The 15,415-nt window shown below is 38.1% G+C and overlaps 2 protein-coding genes across 5 annotated transcripts in view; one reads left to right on the plus strand and one right to left on the minus strand.

The window, feature by feature from the left end:
- Positions 1–1,292: 1,292 nt before the first annotated feature.
- CHCHD7 (coiled-coil-helix-coiled-coil-helix domain containing 7) lies at positions 1,293–7,527 on the minus strand. Of its 4 annotated transcripts, none has more exons than XM_063451375.1 (4): positions 7,448–7,527; positions 2,510–2,572; positions 2,233–2,331; positions 1,293–1,479 (listed from the first exon to the last, which is right to left on the minus strand). In XM_063451375.1, the coding sequence occupies exons 2-4, from the start codon at positions 2,558–2,560 to the stop codon at positions 1,375–1,377; spliced, it is 255 nt and encodes an 84-aa protein (XP_063307445.1). In that variant the 5' UTR covers positions 2,561–2,572; positions 7,448–7,527; the 3' UTR covers positions 1,293–1,374. The 4 variants fall into 4 exon arrangements, with proteins under 4 accessions (XP_063307445.1, XP_063307447.1, XP_063307448.1 ...); XM_063451377.1 differs by lacking the exon at positions 7,448–7,527 and adding an exon at positions 4,092–4,529; XM_063451378.1 differs by lacking the exon at positions 7,448–7,527 and adding an exon at positions 3,505–3,526.
- A 333-nt stretch (positions 7,528–7,860) lies between these two features.
- PLAG1 (PLAG1 zinc finger) overlaps positions 7,861–15,415 on the plus strand; it is a 51,654-nt gene continuing 44,099 nt past the window's right edge. Inside the window, exon 1 of the mRNA XM_063451379.1 lies at positions 7,861–7,998. The gene's annotated coding sequence lies outside the window, so the exon portion shown is untranslated. The remainder of the gene's footprint in view (positions 7,999–15,415) is intronic.

Below are 15,415 nucleotides of genomic sequence, written 5' to 3' on the forward strand. Positions count from 1 at the left end.
ATATAAAAAAAAGTTTTAAATCACATCACTTTAGACAGAAGATAGATATGAGTAACTGTCAAGTTAAATAAATATAGGAAAAATATATGATTCCTCATCATTATGTCACTTTTTGATTAATATATGATAGGGTGATTTGTTTCACATCAATGGCACAAATAAATTGTAATTGTCAAATATGGAAATTGCACAGTAAATGTATATACTTCCATACATTGTATTATATATGTTAATTCTGTTTGTAATACTAAAGGGTTTACTTTTCATTTCTCTTAAGTTGGTATTCACGAATTGTGATTATGTGATATTAACATGTGATCACCTATAACACTTTGTATCATGCAGTTAGAATTATAACTTGTGTCAAAATGTTGCTTTTTTTTGCCTGTATAATAAACCACCATGAGACACCATTGCCGAATATTAATTTGATCGCTGATAATATGAAGTGTGGTTATTTGTAGTTTTCTATTTCTTCTTTTCAGTTCTTGCAAATATGCTATTTGGACTTAAAGAAACACACTGGCATTGCAAATAAATACATTTATTGCGTTTTATATTAACGGTGGACTGTTATGGAAACTCTTGCGCCCCCTTTCCAGTAAAGGAAGAGTTAACAGGTTAGTCCAAGCACCATGTTCACGTTTCGCTTTGCAATGCTGCACATACCGAGTTAAGCCAGGCATGCCGAACAAAATAGATCCCCAGATGTTTTAAAACTACAGCTTCTTTCTAAAGGCATGCAAGACATTATGGGAGGTGAAGTTCTACAACATCTGGGGGATCTACCTTTTTGGCATCCTTGCTTAAAGCCATTAGCTGCTGCAGTTGTAACTCCATATCCAGTAGCATCAAAGTGGTGTCATCCCAGAGCAAGGGTTCCGGGCTGGCTAATGTCAATTATGTGCAATTTATTTTTCCCACAGCATGCTGAGAGAAGGCAGCTGATCCTCTGAAACAATGAATGACAACTGGATCAGCTTACATCTTCTGCAAAAGTGCATCAGCAAAGGAGGTGGGAACCTCAGAGTTAGATGCCCTAATATTTTACCATATTACTGAAGAACCAAGCCAGGGTACCCCTGGCAGCATAACCACTAAAGAGGGTTAGAATTCTTTGAGTAACCTTTTTAACTTCCCTATATAGTCCAGCAATGATACGGTCCCTCACTGGAACTCCACTCTACCAGCCGGAAAATAACCAGTACTTATGACTTTAACACTGGGAGGCAAGGCACATTAATGGCAATTCAAGTCAGGTGAGTATTTCAGAAATATTTTACCACAATATAATAAACGATTTTGTTTAAATTTAATGTTTAAAATTTGCTCCAGTAATAACAGTTAAAAACAACAGCATATATCTTCACCTATTCAATATGGCACACTTTCGAAGGACCTCAATATATTGTCTCTCTCTTCTGCTGTTGGCATATAGGGTGTCACTCCTTCTCTTCTTCTTTTCGTCATAACCTCATTCTGTTAAATAAAATAAAAATTCCATTAAACATTTTCAAACTGTGTTGTATATTCAATCAGTCTGTGTGATGATTACAACAATGCTATTGAGGTCACACTTTGATGCTTTATTTTGTCAGGGAAAAGGCAGGGTTTACCTTACTGCCAAGTAACACCTTCAGTGGCAGTAACTCATATGGCCACTGGAGGTGCTTCCTGGGTCATGGCTGCATGTTTAGCATATCCACACTCTGCTTGGAGGTGCTGAACTTTTCCCATAGAGATGCATTGATTAAAGGCATCACTACGAGATGCTGATTGGTACAGAGCGTTGTTTTGATTCTTCCAATTCTTTTCTATGGGAAAGAATTGAATTGGCTGAAATAGTCAAGTTTGATGATCTCAGCCAAGGGGGCGGCCCAGTAGCGCCCGGACCCGATCGACGCTGGAAAAAGGTGACTAAATCTCATTTTTTTAACAGGACGTAAGGGGGGCCAGATGCCTAAACAGCTATTTACACCTATAGTGACAGGATACACATTTGTATTCCTGACACTATAGTGTTCCTTTAAATTTGGAATTCAAAGGCATGCAATGCCCAATTGCTTCTTTCCCTAAAATAACGAGGAATTGCAGTCTCTTCTTTACTGGACTAACAGAAATTTGGCAGTGATGGCAACTCAAATATAAAAATTGTTATGACAGATATTCATAGATTGTATCATACTTTTTGCAGTTGGTTATAGATTCCAAGCTTATGGAATTTCCACTTACCCAAAACTTTCTACAATTCTTGTACTTTATGAAGTAAATGGTACACATTTCCTTCTGGTAGTTGTTGTCGTCCATGCACTTCGAAGACGCATCACTTTCCTTAGACAAAAGCTAGTCAGTTTTTTCAACCCATATTTTCAAATTACTACAAAACATACTTTTAAAATAAATATCTATGTCAAATTAAGAAATTCAAATGAATAGGCCGCAGTCTAACCAAAGGCAATATTTGGTCATATCAAAAAAAGTTTATGCAGGCATTTAAAATTAAACTAACCTTCATGCAGGGATTTAGGTCCTGGTCCCTCATTCGCTTATTTCTAGACATCTCTCCTTAAAACTATAAAATGAGAAAAATTAAGCAAATCGTATAATATACCATGTAATCATCCTACATATCTTAATTTATATGCTAAAACAATACTGGCATTGCTATTGACACAATTTAAAGGGACACTATAGTCACCAGAACAACTACAGCTTATTTCATTTGTTCTGGTATGTAGAATTATTACCTTCAGGCTTTTTGCTGTAAACACTGTATTTTCAGAGAAAATGCAGTATTTACATTACAGCCTAGTGATAACTTCACTGGCCACTCCTCAGATGGCTGTTAGAGATTCTTCCTGTATCATGGCTGCCTAAAATGCATCCAAACATTCAGTGTCTCCTCCCTCTGCATGCAGACACTGAACTTTCCTCATAGAGATTCATTGATTCAACTCACCTCTATGAGGAGATGCTGATTGTCCAGAGCTGTGTTTGAATCATGCTGGCTCTGCCCCTGATCTGCCTCTTTGTCAGTCTCAGCCAATCCTATGGGGAAGCACAGTGATCGGATCAGGCTACCATTTCTGATGATGTCTGCAGACTGCTTGTTTATTTTTTGAGGCAAACAGCATGCAGATCTACAGCTCCTAGCTTGAATACAGTAAGATTTTGCTATATTTATGGAGGCATGAGGGTTCCAGGGGGGCTAGATGATGGTTTTAACACTATAGGGTCAGGAATACATGTTTGTGTTCCTGACCCTATAGTGATCCTCTAACCACAGTTAATCAATTATATGTGGATGAGGAAAGGTCTACCAAGTGTGAAAAGCTTGCAAATTGTTTAGGGAAAATATGTGCTAAAATGAGCACAATAGCAATATGAACATATGAGACATTAAAATGAACCTGTCACAGTAGGTTCTTTAGTATGAACAGTTCTTAAAGAAATATACCGTATATAATTTTTGCAAACATATGGATTTAATAGTCAATAAAATACCCATCGCCAGCAATGGCATGGCATGAGTAATAATTAGAGCATAATCCGTGAACATTGTAGGTACAGGCTTCATACAATTCAATACCTCTGCTTGTGCACTGACAAAATTAGTTGCATCAAAATGCCACCCATGTATCCCTCAATTAAACTGGAGAATGGCAAAACAAAAGTATGCAATGATAGGTGGAATACTTGTTTATGAAACCAACAGTTCACACTTTCCATTTTCAGGAGTGGTCCATCTCTAATATAAAATTATAAATCTGAAACGTAATGTTTGCCTAAAACAAAATGCAGGAAAGCCCAACATCCTGAAGCAGTTGAAAGGCTACATCCTTTTCCTAACAGCAAATAAATTTGAAATCAGTTTTAAAATGTTAAATTGCATCTTTTTCAATCAGTATAAATTGGAATGCAAAGTATTCTTGATATTCTAAACTAGAAGAATATCACAATGTTGTCAATTTCTCAAAATTACAAAAATGAAACTGTGTTGATCAGTTACACTGGAAGTAACCCAGCAATTTTCACTCAGAATAGTTATTGTTATAAATAGGTTTTAGAGGTTATCAGGACAGAGATTTTACCTGTAGGTTAACATTGCAGGTCGGCACATGAAGTGATTACATTTCTAAATATCATTATAGTAGTTCTGAAAGGAGAAATACTTTATTTCCAATGGCTAAATATATGAACCCATAGGTTCAAAACACACAGGACCAACCAAACTACCACTGAAAGTATTACAAAACAAATATCTTAACATCCATAAAGACAATAGTCAAATACTTTCAGATGTGGGTATAAACAAAAAAAGGTGCTTATTATATTGCCTAGTGTAACACCCCTTCAAGTTGGGAAAAATATGTGAGTGCTATATTACAAAAAGTCATACTAGCTAAAGGGTACTTCATACATTATGACCACTTCAGTGATTAGAACTAGTCATGGTGCCTGGTAAAATGCTACACATATGAAGTTTAACTCGTTTGCTACCTGGGGTGCAAATCTACGTCTGCCAGTATCACGGAAGTGTTATTAGCCAGCCTGTGACACTCTCAGCCCATTAATGAGCAGAAGAATCGGCAACCAGTTTCTGCAGATGGCATATACGGTTCAAACGCCATTGTGAGACCAGTTAAGGGGCAATCTGTTGTAAAATGTTTGCCACATTACTGAGGAACACCGTTTACTTGGTCTCTGTTGGGAGGCAATGCCAACTTCCTCTCACCCACATCTAAGTAAGGCAGTGCATGACCTAAAGAGATTATCTGAAGCACTCAGCCATTGTGCTGGCCCAGTACTGTAGGGCTTAAAGAGACACTGTATGCACTATAACCATTTGATCCAGTGCAGGGCTAAAATGCCTCTAGAGACTGTCATACTAGAAGCTTCTTCTGGTATCTATCCTGAGTTAAAGGGGCACTGTATCTGCTTCATCTAATTAATATCGTTATAGTGTCTTTAGTCCCCTGTTGTCATCATTTCATCCAGCATTAAACAGTTTTTATGTTTTAATACTAAACAAGAGTCCACAACAGGCCATCCCCTCTGTGTTGCACTGGCTACTGTGGAAGTATTAGAATGAGCAGCAATGGGCAACTGTGATTGGCTGAGAGTGTCTGCTGACCACTTTTAGCCTATCAGAGCTCCAACTGACAGTATGAATGGGTATGACTTATTATTATCGCCATTTATATAGCGCCAACAGATTCTGTAGCACTTTACAATATTATAAGAGGGGGGATTGAACTATAAATAGGACAATTACAAGAAAACTTACAGGAACGATAGGTTGAAGAGGACCTTGCTCAAACGAGCTTAGTCTGTAGGACTTCAAGGAAGTGTGTGATCTCTGCCTTAGCCACACCTACAGAACCCCTTATTCAGCGTTAAACTGCTTGAACATTGTTTAACACGGAATAGAGGAACAGTGCCAGGGGACTCCAGGCACCATAATCAATTCAAATAGATTAAATTGTTCTAGTGACTACAGTGTCTTTTTAAGGCTATGTGGGTTAGAACCTGTACTTTAAATGCAATCCTTTAGAAACATAAACCCATTGTAGGACTGTCACAGGGATGAAGTGTAAGAAGATTAGACAAAGACTTTAAAAGGAGAATACATTAAAAGCATTTTTTTTTTAAATAATAAAAAAAAAAAAATTAAGATCATTTATAAAATATTTTACCAGGAAAGATACATGGAGATTGATGTTAAGGCTCATTTTCAAGTATGTCCTGAGTTGCAAGATAAATCTTGCACCACAGCGTCCCTTTGAAATAGATATTTTTTTTATCAAATTGTATTATACATGAATATACACAGGATAGATCTCATGGACCAAAATAGCAAAAAAAATATATATTTAAGAAGAAATTGGCTGCAATACAGTTAATGTGTATTTTATTTCATTACACAAAACCGATTCCACTAAGGGTCAACCAAATACAATTATACAATAATGGGTTGTATGACTATCTCAACATATTCAGAAATAGCAGCTGTAAAAAGAAGTTTCTTAGTCTTATCATATGCAGTTAATGGTAATAAAATAAAACTATCCTTAATGTCAAGTTTTTCTTCCTATCCAAGCACCAGAAAACTGTCAAATACTAAATGATAAAAATTAATCTTTAGCCTAATGTACAGCCCTGATTGAGAAGTTCCTGACAGAAAACCTCTCTGTGATTGGTAACTATGGAGGCCACATGAGCACCTTCAAGGAGTGATGACCCTGACAGAAGCAGCAAGGGCAAGAAAGAGTGAAGGAGACGTGCTAGCAGCACTCACTGGAGGGAGGCCTGAAAGCACTGTAAAGACAACAGTGATATTACTAGGACAAGGCATAGCCGGCTATAAGTAACACTACCACCACTTCAAGCGGGCTTAAGTGATAAGAGAAATTGTCTGGAATGGCAACCACAACACTCCCAGTCACATCCTGGCTAGTGGGTCAAATAGAACACCCCCAGTCACAGCCTTGCTGGAGTAGTAACATTCAGTTACAGCCTGGCTAGTGTGGCAACCCCCCAGTCACTGCCTGGCTAGTGTGGCAACCCCCCCCCCCCAGTCACTGACTGGCTAGTGTGGCAACCCCCCCCCCCCAGTCACTGACTGGCTAGTGTGGCAACCCCCCCCCCCAGTCACTGACTGGCTAGTGTGGCAACCCCCCCCCCCAGTCACTGACTGGCTAGTGTGGCAACCCCCCCCCCCAGTCACTGACTGGCTAGTGTGGCAACCCCCCCCCCCCAGTCACTGACTGGCTAGTGTGGCAACCCCCCCAGTCACAGCCTGGCTAGTGTGGCAACCCCCCAGTCACAGCCTGGCTAGTGTGGCACCCCCCCCCCAGTCACAGCCTGGCTAGTGTGGCACCCCCCCCCCCCCAGTCACAGCCTGGCTAGTGTGGCAACCCCCCCAGTCACAGCCTGGCTAGTGTGGCAACCCCCCCAGTCACAGCCTGGCTAGTGTGGCAACCCCCCCAGTCACAGCCGTGCTAGTGTGGCAACCCCCCCAGTCACAGCCGTGCTAGTGTGGCAACCCCCCCAGTCACAGCCGGGCTAGTGTGGCAACCCCCCCAGTCACTGACTGGCTAGTGTGGCAACCCCCCCAGTCACAGCCTGGCTAGTGTGGCAACCACCCAGTCACAGCCTGGCTAGTGTGGCAACCCCCCAGTCAAAGCCTGGCTAGTGTGGCAACCCCCCAGTCACAGTCTGGCTAGTGTGGCATTCACCCTCAGTTCAATGTGGTGACTTTGCTCGTGAGCTACTGTCTGGCTGGAGTGTCAGTCACAGCAGGGTGGCGGCAAGCCATGTGTCGCGGTAGTGTGTGTCTCTGAAAGCTGTGCAGAGCCCGCACTGTCCTGTCACCCCCCGGATTAATAACCTTGCGGCCTACAGTCTGCCTGCTGATCAATAACAGTAATAACAGAAAGCGCCTCACAGCACCCGGGCGACTCCAATTCGAAATACGTCAACTTTTAGCCTCACGCCACTTGAAGTACTATCACACACTAACCTGCTACCCTGGTCCGACCTCTAAAAGACGGACAATCCCCTAAACCAATCACATGGTCCTTCTATCAGATGGGCAGCCAGTGCATCCAATCAAACGCGCTCCCACCCTCTCAGTCCCTCCGTCGTTTCCCCGCCCCACAATACCCCACGCTCTGCGATTGACGTCAGCGCCCTCCAATCGGCGGCCACTCCACTCGCCGGCCGGCCAATCGCCGCGCGTACCGACGTTTGATCGGCGGCTGGGGGAGGCGGTGCGCGGGAGGAGCGGGAGGCGGGGCCCCCGGTGGGCGCGGCTGGCCGCGCAAGCTGGGCTGCACCGCAGCGCATACACTACAATGGCTGCTGGAGAGAGGGGAAAGCAAACAATTTCCAGGCCCGTAGCGTCCAGGCAAAAATATGGGAAAAAAATTATTAAAAAATCGCAAAGGCACCTAAACCCCGGAAATCGACCGCAGGAAGGATGTTAAGGCTCCCGCGGTGAGTTTGTGGGGGGTTTGGACTGGGACAGCTGCCTCTGAAGCATAAAAAATCAGGGTTATTTAAATTATGGGAAGGGGGGGAGCAGGGGGAGGAGGGGGGAGAGAGAGAGGAGGAAAAAAAGTTATTGCAAATCACCCCTCTCCCCTCTGCAAGGACTTTATGGGGGTAAAGGCAAGGGGGGCAAAATAAGCAAACTTTTTAAGGATGGATGTCCCATTTTTCTGTTGATATGCAATTTTTTTTAATATATATTTTTTAATTTTTATTTTCTGTGCAAACATGTCTGGTCCCACTGAGAAATGCCTGCTTGATTTTATCTATATTTATATGTATTTTTTTTTAACTTATGTTTCCTTATGCATGTTTTGTTCTGTATTTATTGACTTTTTTTAGGGGGTTGTTGTTGCAGAGGGGTGTTAAGTATTTTTTTTTTTGTGGGGGGTGATCAAGAAAGTGGGAGTTAAGTGTGTATAAATATATGTATTTTAATGTATAGGCTCCTATATTTTAGTATTTTTTTTTTCTTCTTCCTTTAAACTCTCTCCCTCTTGATATTGTGACAGCAGTACAGGCTTTGGGAGAGGAGGAGGAGGAGGAGGAGGAGGAGAGGGGAAGACATTAAAGCACACAGAGACCGTGCTTTTAAAAAAAAAAAAAAAGAGAAGAAAAAAATTATTAAAAATCACTTATTTACACAAAATGTCCCAAACTTCCCTCAAAGTTGGTGCAAGATCTTTTCATTCACCCCATGGGATTTTGATCTGGCAATCGTGGGATCTTGTGCTATTTCTGTCCACTTTTTTAGGGGGTGGGTATGTGGAGTGGAGTTAAATAAAGGCTGCAATGCTTTTTGATAGGTACCTCTTTAGTGTGCTTTGGGGGTGTCCTGTGAAATCACAAGTTGCACCCCTTGGCCTTTCTAAGTGAGTGAGGACAGGGTGATCAGAAGCCTGGTTTAGGCAGGGGGGCAGCTGGAGGACGGGTTACTGGGACAGCTTGTTGTCAGTATCATAAACAACCAAAATGGAGGGAGAGCGGAGGCATAGCCAAAATAATAAAAAAAAAATACCCCCAAAAATACTTCTAAATTCCCCACTCTGCCCATCGGCCCTGTTCTTTTCAACTTTAAAGAAGCTTGCCTTTTTCAGACTGCTCCTCTTAGAGCAGTCTCCAGTGCCACTTTTTTTTTCATTATTTTTTATTTATTATATTTATAAACTTTTCAGAGTTGCAGAAGCTTATTTGGATATGTAGAATATTGCAAAACAGGACTGCTGTATGAGCTGTACCTGGTGTTTTAAGAAATGGATGCTGAATGTAAAGAGGGGGGCATGCTGGCTTCTGCTGTTTTTTTTATACTGTGGATCAGCAAGCAGGGAGCTTTCCATATGCATAATTTGTTTGTGAGAGCAGTTCAAGAATGTTTTTTTTTTTTTTTCTTTTTGGTTCTAGAGGTGATCTGAGTTATTTCTCTTCACTATGGTGCAAACAAAATAAACTACCAATGTATATTTGCAAACCCAGCTCGTGTGCCTGTATAGCACTTAGTTGTTGCCTGTTTTGATTAGTGTTGTTTGTCACTTGTGCATCCTTCTTAATATTAAAGCTGTTTGGCTGTTTTGCCTTTCATTTGCTCTGGTAATACTCGAGTTCAGTGTATAAGAGCTGTGCATTTATCACTGCAATAAAGCAAGGATGCATTTTGCATTATTTCATGCATGGTAGGAGATGTGGTTGCTGATGCTGCTTCCACGTGGGATCAGGGACAGAGAAAGGTGTTTTAAAAGGGCAGCATGCTCAACATGGAGAAGAATCCCCCTTCATCTCTACATAGGGGAAATCTAAATTAAGTAAATCTTACAATAATTATGACTTCAAAGTGGGGTCAATTGTATATCTTTCTATATAACTTTAGTTTGTTTCAGAAACTATGGATCTGAAAGCACTTTGTGTTAGATTCCCATGCCCAATTCATGCTTCTAAGCTTTAAAGTCTGTTTTTGTTGGGGTTTTTTTTCTGGACTTTTCAATCCCTTTATATAACTTTGATTATTAAATACACATATATAAATGCTATTGTGGTGATCTATTTGTTGTTTACATTGTAATCAAATGTTACCTTGTTTATAAAAAAATAAAACTCTTCTTTAGTGTACACTGTCAAAAAATTGCTTATCTGCTTCACAAGTGTCACAAAAACAATTGCCACAGTAAAGTGTGTGTAATAAGCACAGTGACTCTGCAACTTAAAAAAGAAAAAAAAAATGTTTTGCTACCTCCAAGTGCATGTGCATGTAGGAGATCATTAAAATTCATATATGACATGTATTGTATTGCTTAGACATAGGGTGGTGATGACCCCCTATGCATACCATGTGCAATTTGCAATTTGATATTGTTGTGAAACCAGCAAGCAGTTGTTAAAATGTACTTCTAGCATTTCCAAGTAAAAAATGTTGAAATATTACTGTCAAAAGAAAACAAAAATGGCCATACAGCTCAAGCCTATTTTTCATTCTCAAAGTTGACATTTTGACCCTTTCGGCAGATTGTTTTCCTCTTCTTTTGTTCATATAGGTGTTAGTGTTTATTTTGCATAACCAAAGCATCTTTTCTGAAATTTTAGTTTTCCAAAACCTTGGAGTTCCAGAGGGTGGTGCAATAACGCATTGCTTACTCAGACAAGTCCCTACATGCAGATTCATCTAAATTTATTTTATTTGTGTGTTTCTCATCTATTCTTAATGGGACAAGAAACTGCTCATCTATTAATAAAAAATAATAAAATAAAAAAATCTCTTTATTTGAGAACTGTTTAGAGCAGCATCTGTCCTGTGTAGTGTGTGAAATTCAGAGCTGTGTGCAGCTTAGCTTTGCCTTTAAATAACCCCTAGCAGAAACATGACCTTGTTTATGCTTCTTTCTACACATATGTAGTCAAATCATAGACTTGTCAAAAAAAATCCGTGCTAATTAAACATTTAAAAACATCCTGTAACACTACAAACACTTTTTTATTTTTATTTTTTACCTTTTCTGTGCTCGTGCACTTCATTTATCTGTTATGGCCCCCACTTTGGCATCTCAGTGGTTATGGACCATATTTGTACAAAGAGCTGGCAAAGCATCATGGGACATGTAGTCCACACTAGATCAAGTGTTAGACTACTCATCTGGATTGTAAAAACCTATTCTTGTTATATGTAGTTTATAGAATGACACCTTTTTTATTTGGGTGTTTTTATGTTGATCAATTTATTAATGAGACCAAAGTATGCATGAGAGCAGAATTTACCAAGTTTATTAAGTGTGAAATAAATATTTAGGATTTGTCAGATTAAGTCTCTACACTATGCTGCAGTTATCTCCAGTTGTACTGTTTCTTGCTACCTTAATTTCTATCCTGTTTAAAGTCAGTAAACCTATATTTTAGCAACTGGATGCATAGCATATGGAATCTTTGCTGATATAATAATTCTGTGTTGTCAGAAAAATCCATTAGAAAAAAAATAAAATCACACATTTTAAATGTTTTGTAGAAAATAGTTGAAATAGAGGTTGTACTGTAAAAAAATCATTTTTAGTTTTTTTGTTTTTTCTCCTCTGTCACAGAGATATTAACCTTTTTTAGATTGTTTGTTTGGCATTGATCTTCAATTTTTGAAGCCTTTTACTGTTTTTTGCCCTCTATGGGACCTTATCTTAAAAATGTGTTCAGCATTGTTGTAATGCTGGGTCCCCTTTACTGTTTTATTTCACAGTAAAGCAAGCCTGCAGAAGCATCTATTGTAGCAACACAAAGTTACACATCTTTTCCTTGATTCCACAAACGCAAACGTTCAAACCTTTTTAGCTAGCTGCAATAGAGAATTGCATTAAAGCTTAAACAGAACTCTAATTAAATGGTTTCATCAAATCCTTTGGTATAAGATTTCGTTTGCTCAGTTACCTATATATTTCCTTGTGTTTTTGTATAGATCTTTACAATCTAAGAATACTCAATGAGAACCCTTTTACATTGTGTAACTTTTCACTTATTATTTTTACACTTATGATGGATTTAAGTTTATACTTGGTCACATCTTCCCATATTACTGAACAAACATATATTGCTTCAAGCCCACCAAATGCTGCAACCTTCTGAAGTTGTTCAAAAGCAAATGTGCATTTTAATTTTGACTTTTAGATCTCACTGCAGTTTCATCTGTTTACTTTTAACACGAGTGTGATTCTGTATCTATGTAAATTGCACAGATAATAATTTAAATTCAGTTATAATCATAACTAATCTTTATATGGTGTATATATGCTTTGCGTTCTAAGTGACCTCTTTTAAATGCCAATTTTCAGCGGGCCTGTTCCAATAAGTTTCATTACAGCTATGTTAAGGTATAATGCATTAATATTTAAAGGAAGGTAAATTACAATCATATGTGTGTTGTTAAAATATTTCACACACTGGTGAAATTTGAAGAACGCAAATTACATTGAGTGGGGGGGGGAATATGTGATTAAAACCGTGAAATAACTGCACACTGCACATGTTTGCATAAGTAAATATTCTCAGTGTATTAAAATTTTGTGTATACTAAATGTAAAGTGTGATAGCATCTAATGATAATGTACAATGCATTGCACACCACTGTGGCACTCAAGACTTATAATAGTATGGTTTACCTGATTTAGTTTTATCATTGTCTTAATACTAATGATTCAGGATGTTTAATTTGTAAAAGTTAATACACTTCTTGTAATGAAAGACAGGTTTATCAATTTTAAATTCTCATGTCCTCCCTTTTAATTTCAGGAATTAGTGATTCCAAAGTACAATATAGGATTCTTTTTTGTGCTATAATTCAAAACTATTGTTGTATTGTGTATCTCTCCAGTTATTCAGATTTGACAATTTTGTTTGATTTAGTTGGTTAATTACATGGATATGCTACTGCTGTGATTGCATTATTTCTTTACTAATAGATTAAATTTAGATTTTCTCTGATCTTGTTATAAAAAAAATAAAAAAAATTGAAAACCTTAACATGTGTTAATGACATGAGAGATGCATTTAGTACTCCTAATTAAAAAAAAAAAAAACTTTAGAAAACAATATAGTTGAAGCTAGTATGCATAGAATATATATTTATATCATGTACTCATTTAACATTTTGTTAACACAGATATTGTATTAGTTACTGGTGATTAGAATGAGTTTAAACATGCTGTTATAGTCCACAACGAATATTTTTAATTAGTTGGTTTCTAAGGCAGACCTTTAAACAGATTATTGAAGTCCTGAATTTTTTTAACCTCTTTGTAAACTTTAAGTTCTATTAGTTTGTGCCTTTTGAAATGAACTTTGTATTGGTTAGTTTAGTGACTTAATTTCATTCAGTGTTCTGTAAATGTATTAAGCTTGTGATGTAGTTGGAAATACATATTAACTTTGGAAGAATCATACAAGGTAATTAATTGCATTTTCAGTGCTCTAAATTGAAAATTCTTAGGTATTTTTGTTAATGCTATGGTTTATATGTTGTATTTCAAAATTAGTTTAGCTAAAATTCATTACTTTGCCTGTTTAAGATTATCCTCTGAAGCTATGGATAAGTGTAACATTTTTCTTTTTTTTTTCTCAAAGAATAATATCAATCATTTTAGGGATAAAAAGTCCAAAACTGACATGTAAACTATGGAAAGAAATCACAGCATCATTGAGTGCCTGCAGATATTTATAATAGAGATTGGAATGAAGTTTCAATTTCATATTGCCCTGTTAGGAATATGTGTATTCACCATATACCTGTTCCGGGTTTTCCAAATGTGCAACTGTTCCACTTCTTACATCAAGCGGACTACTATCTCATTGGTGTAAGGCTGTGTGTGAAGTGACATTTGTGACATTGTTGCTAATATGAACCTATGGAATAACCGGTATGAGCCTTGTAATTTGACACTCCTGCAAACATGGCAGATCCCATGAACAAGGGAGAGATGCAATGCAGTCAACGTAAAGAACACTGCAAAAATGTTGCTTTATGATTTGTTGTAGTGTGCACACTGTGTGTACTTGTGGAACTCTAGAACTAAGAGCTGGCTAAAGGGAAACTCGTACTCGAGAACCTTTTAGTGAGTAGAATAGTTAACCCTTTTAGTGCCTTATGGCCATGTTACTACTTTCCTCAAAATATTGTTGCAAAAAAGGTTAGTTTAAGATAGGTTCCTGCTATTTCTGTAATGGTTTGATTTTGGTTTACTGTATGTTACTTTAAAATGTCTTGTGTTTTTCTGTTCTGTCACTTTTTTATTTTTATATATTTTCTAAATTTTAATTTAATTGTTAATTTTAGCTTTTAGCATGCTTGTTTTCAAATACACTGCAAGTAAACTGACACTGCTCTGGGGTTTTGATTCACAAGTTAGAAGTGTAAAGTGCTGAGACTTGGGATTCGGGGGAAAAAAAAAGTTTAATCTATCGTTTACCCAAGCTGCTTAAATGTCAGAGCTACAGGTTGCATTACAATACAGAACACATCCATCACGATTCACCTTTCACTCAATTTGAAGTGATTTTCTAATTTGCTGGGAAAAATAGAGGAATATTAATTATTGGTTCCTAAGTGGCAATCACATTTCTCCTTTTATCAAATCCATCCGTTATGTTTGTTTATATGAGCTGTTACAGCCCTAAATATAAATTTTTTTAAAATTTAAAATTACCTCTAGTCAGAGAACCCCACATAATTCTTGTTCTAACTCTAATGTATATCCTCATTAGCATCCTTCTGATTATATATCTATATCTATATATCACGTTCTGCCTATACACTAAAGTCTTCAGCTATTTTGGGGGGGAAATTAAACAGTCCCAATAAGTTTCATAACAAGCTCATTTCATAGGTAATGGTGAATAGAATTTCCCTGTCAGCGTTACCACACAAAACCGTTTACTGCATAGATTTGTGGAAAATGAAAAACAAAGTGCAGCAACTGTAAGACCGCCCCTGACTCTAATGCCAAATTAGGAGTTTTAATTCTTCATTTTGCTGTCCAAGATCTGTCCAACTTGTGCTTGCAGAAATCTTTGCGTATACCTTCCTCCTCTCTTTCCAGCACTGGAGGGAGCCTGAGGTTGGAGATTCGATTGCTGCAAACCTAATAAAAAAAAAAAATAGAAAAAATAGAACAAATCTTTGAGTAGGTTGATGGTAACTGCTGTAAGTTTATTCAGTGGTTCCACTCAACAGATTTAATTTGTGGCAAGGAAGCTGGTGGCTAAACTATGTTCCTGGTAAGCCCCCACTTGGAGGTTTGTAGAATTAAAGAAAAACTCATAAACCAGAATTAGAGGCTTCTGCCGATTAGTCGCCCCTGGAATTGCGAGAACTTTTTGCTACGGATACTTGACTGCAAGTATG

This window comes from Pelobates fuscus, chromosome 4, assembly GCF_036172605.1.
Source record: "Pelobates fuscus isolate aPelFus1 chromosome 4, aPelFus1.pri, whole genome shotgun sequence".
NCBI lineage: Eukaryota > Metazoa > Chordata > Amphibia > Anura > Pelobatidae > Pelobates > Pelobates fuscus.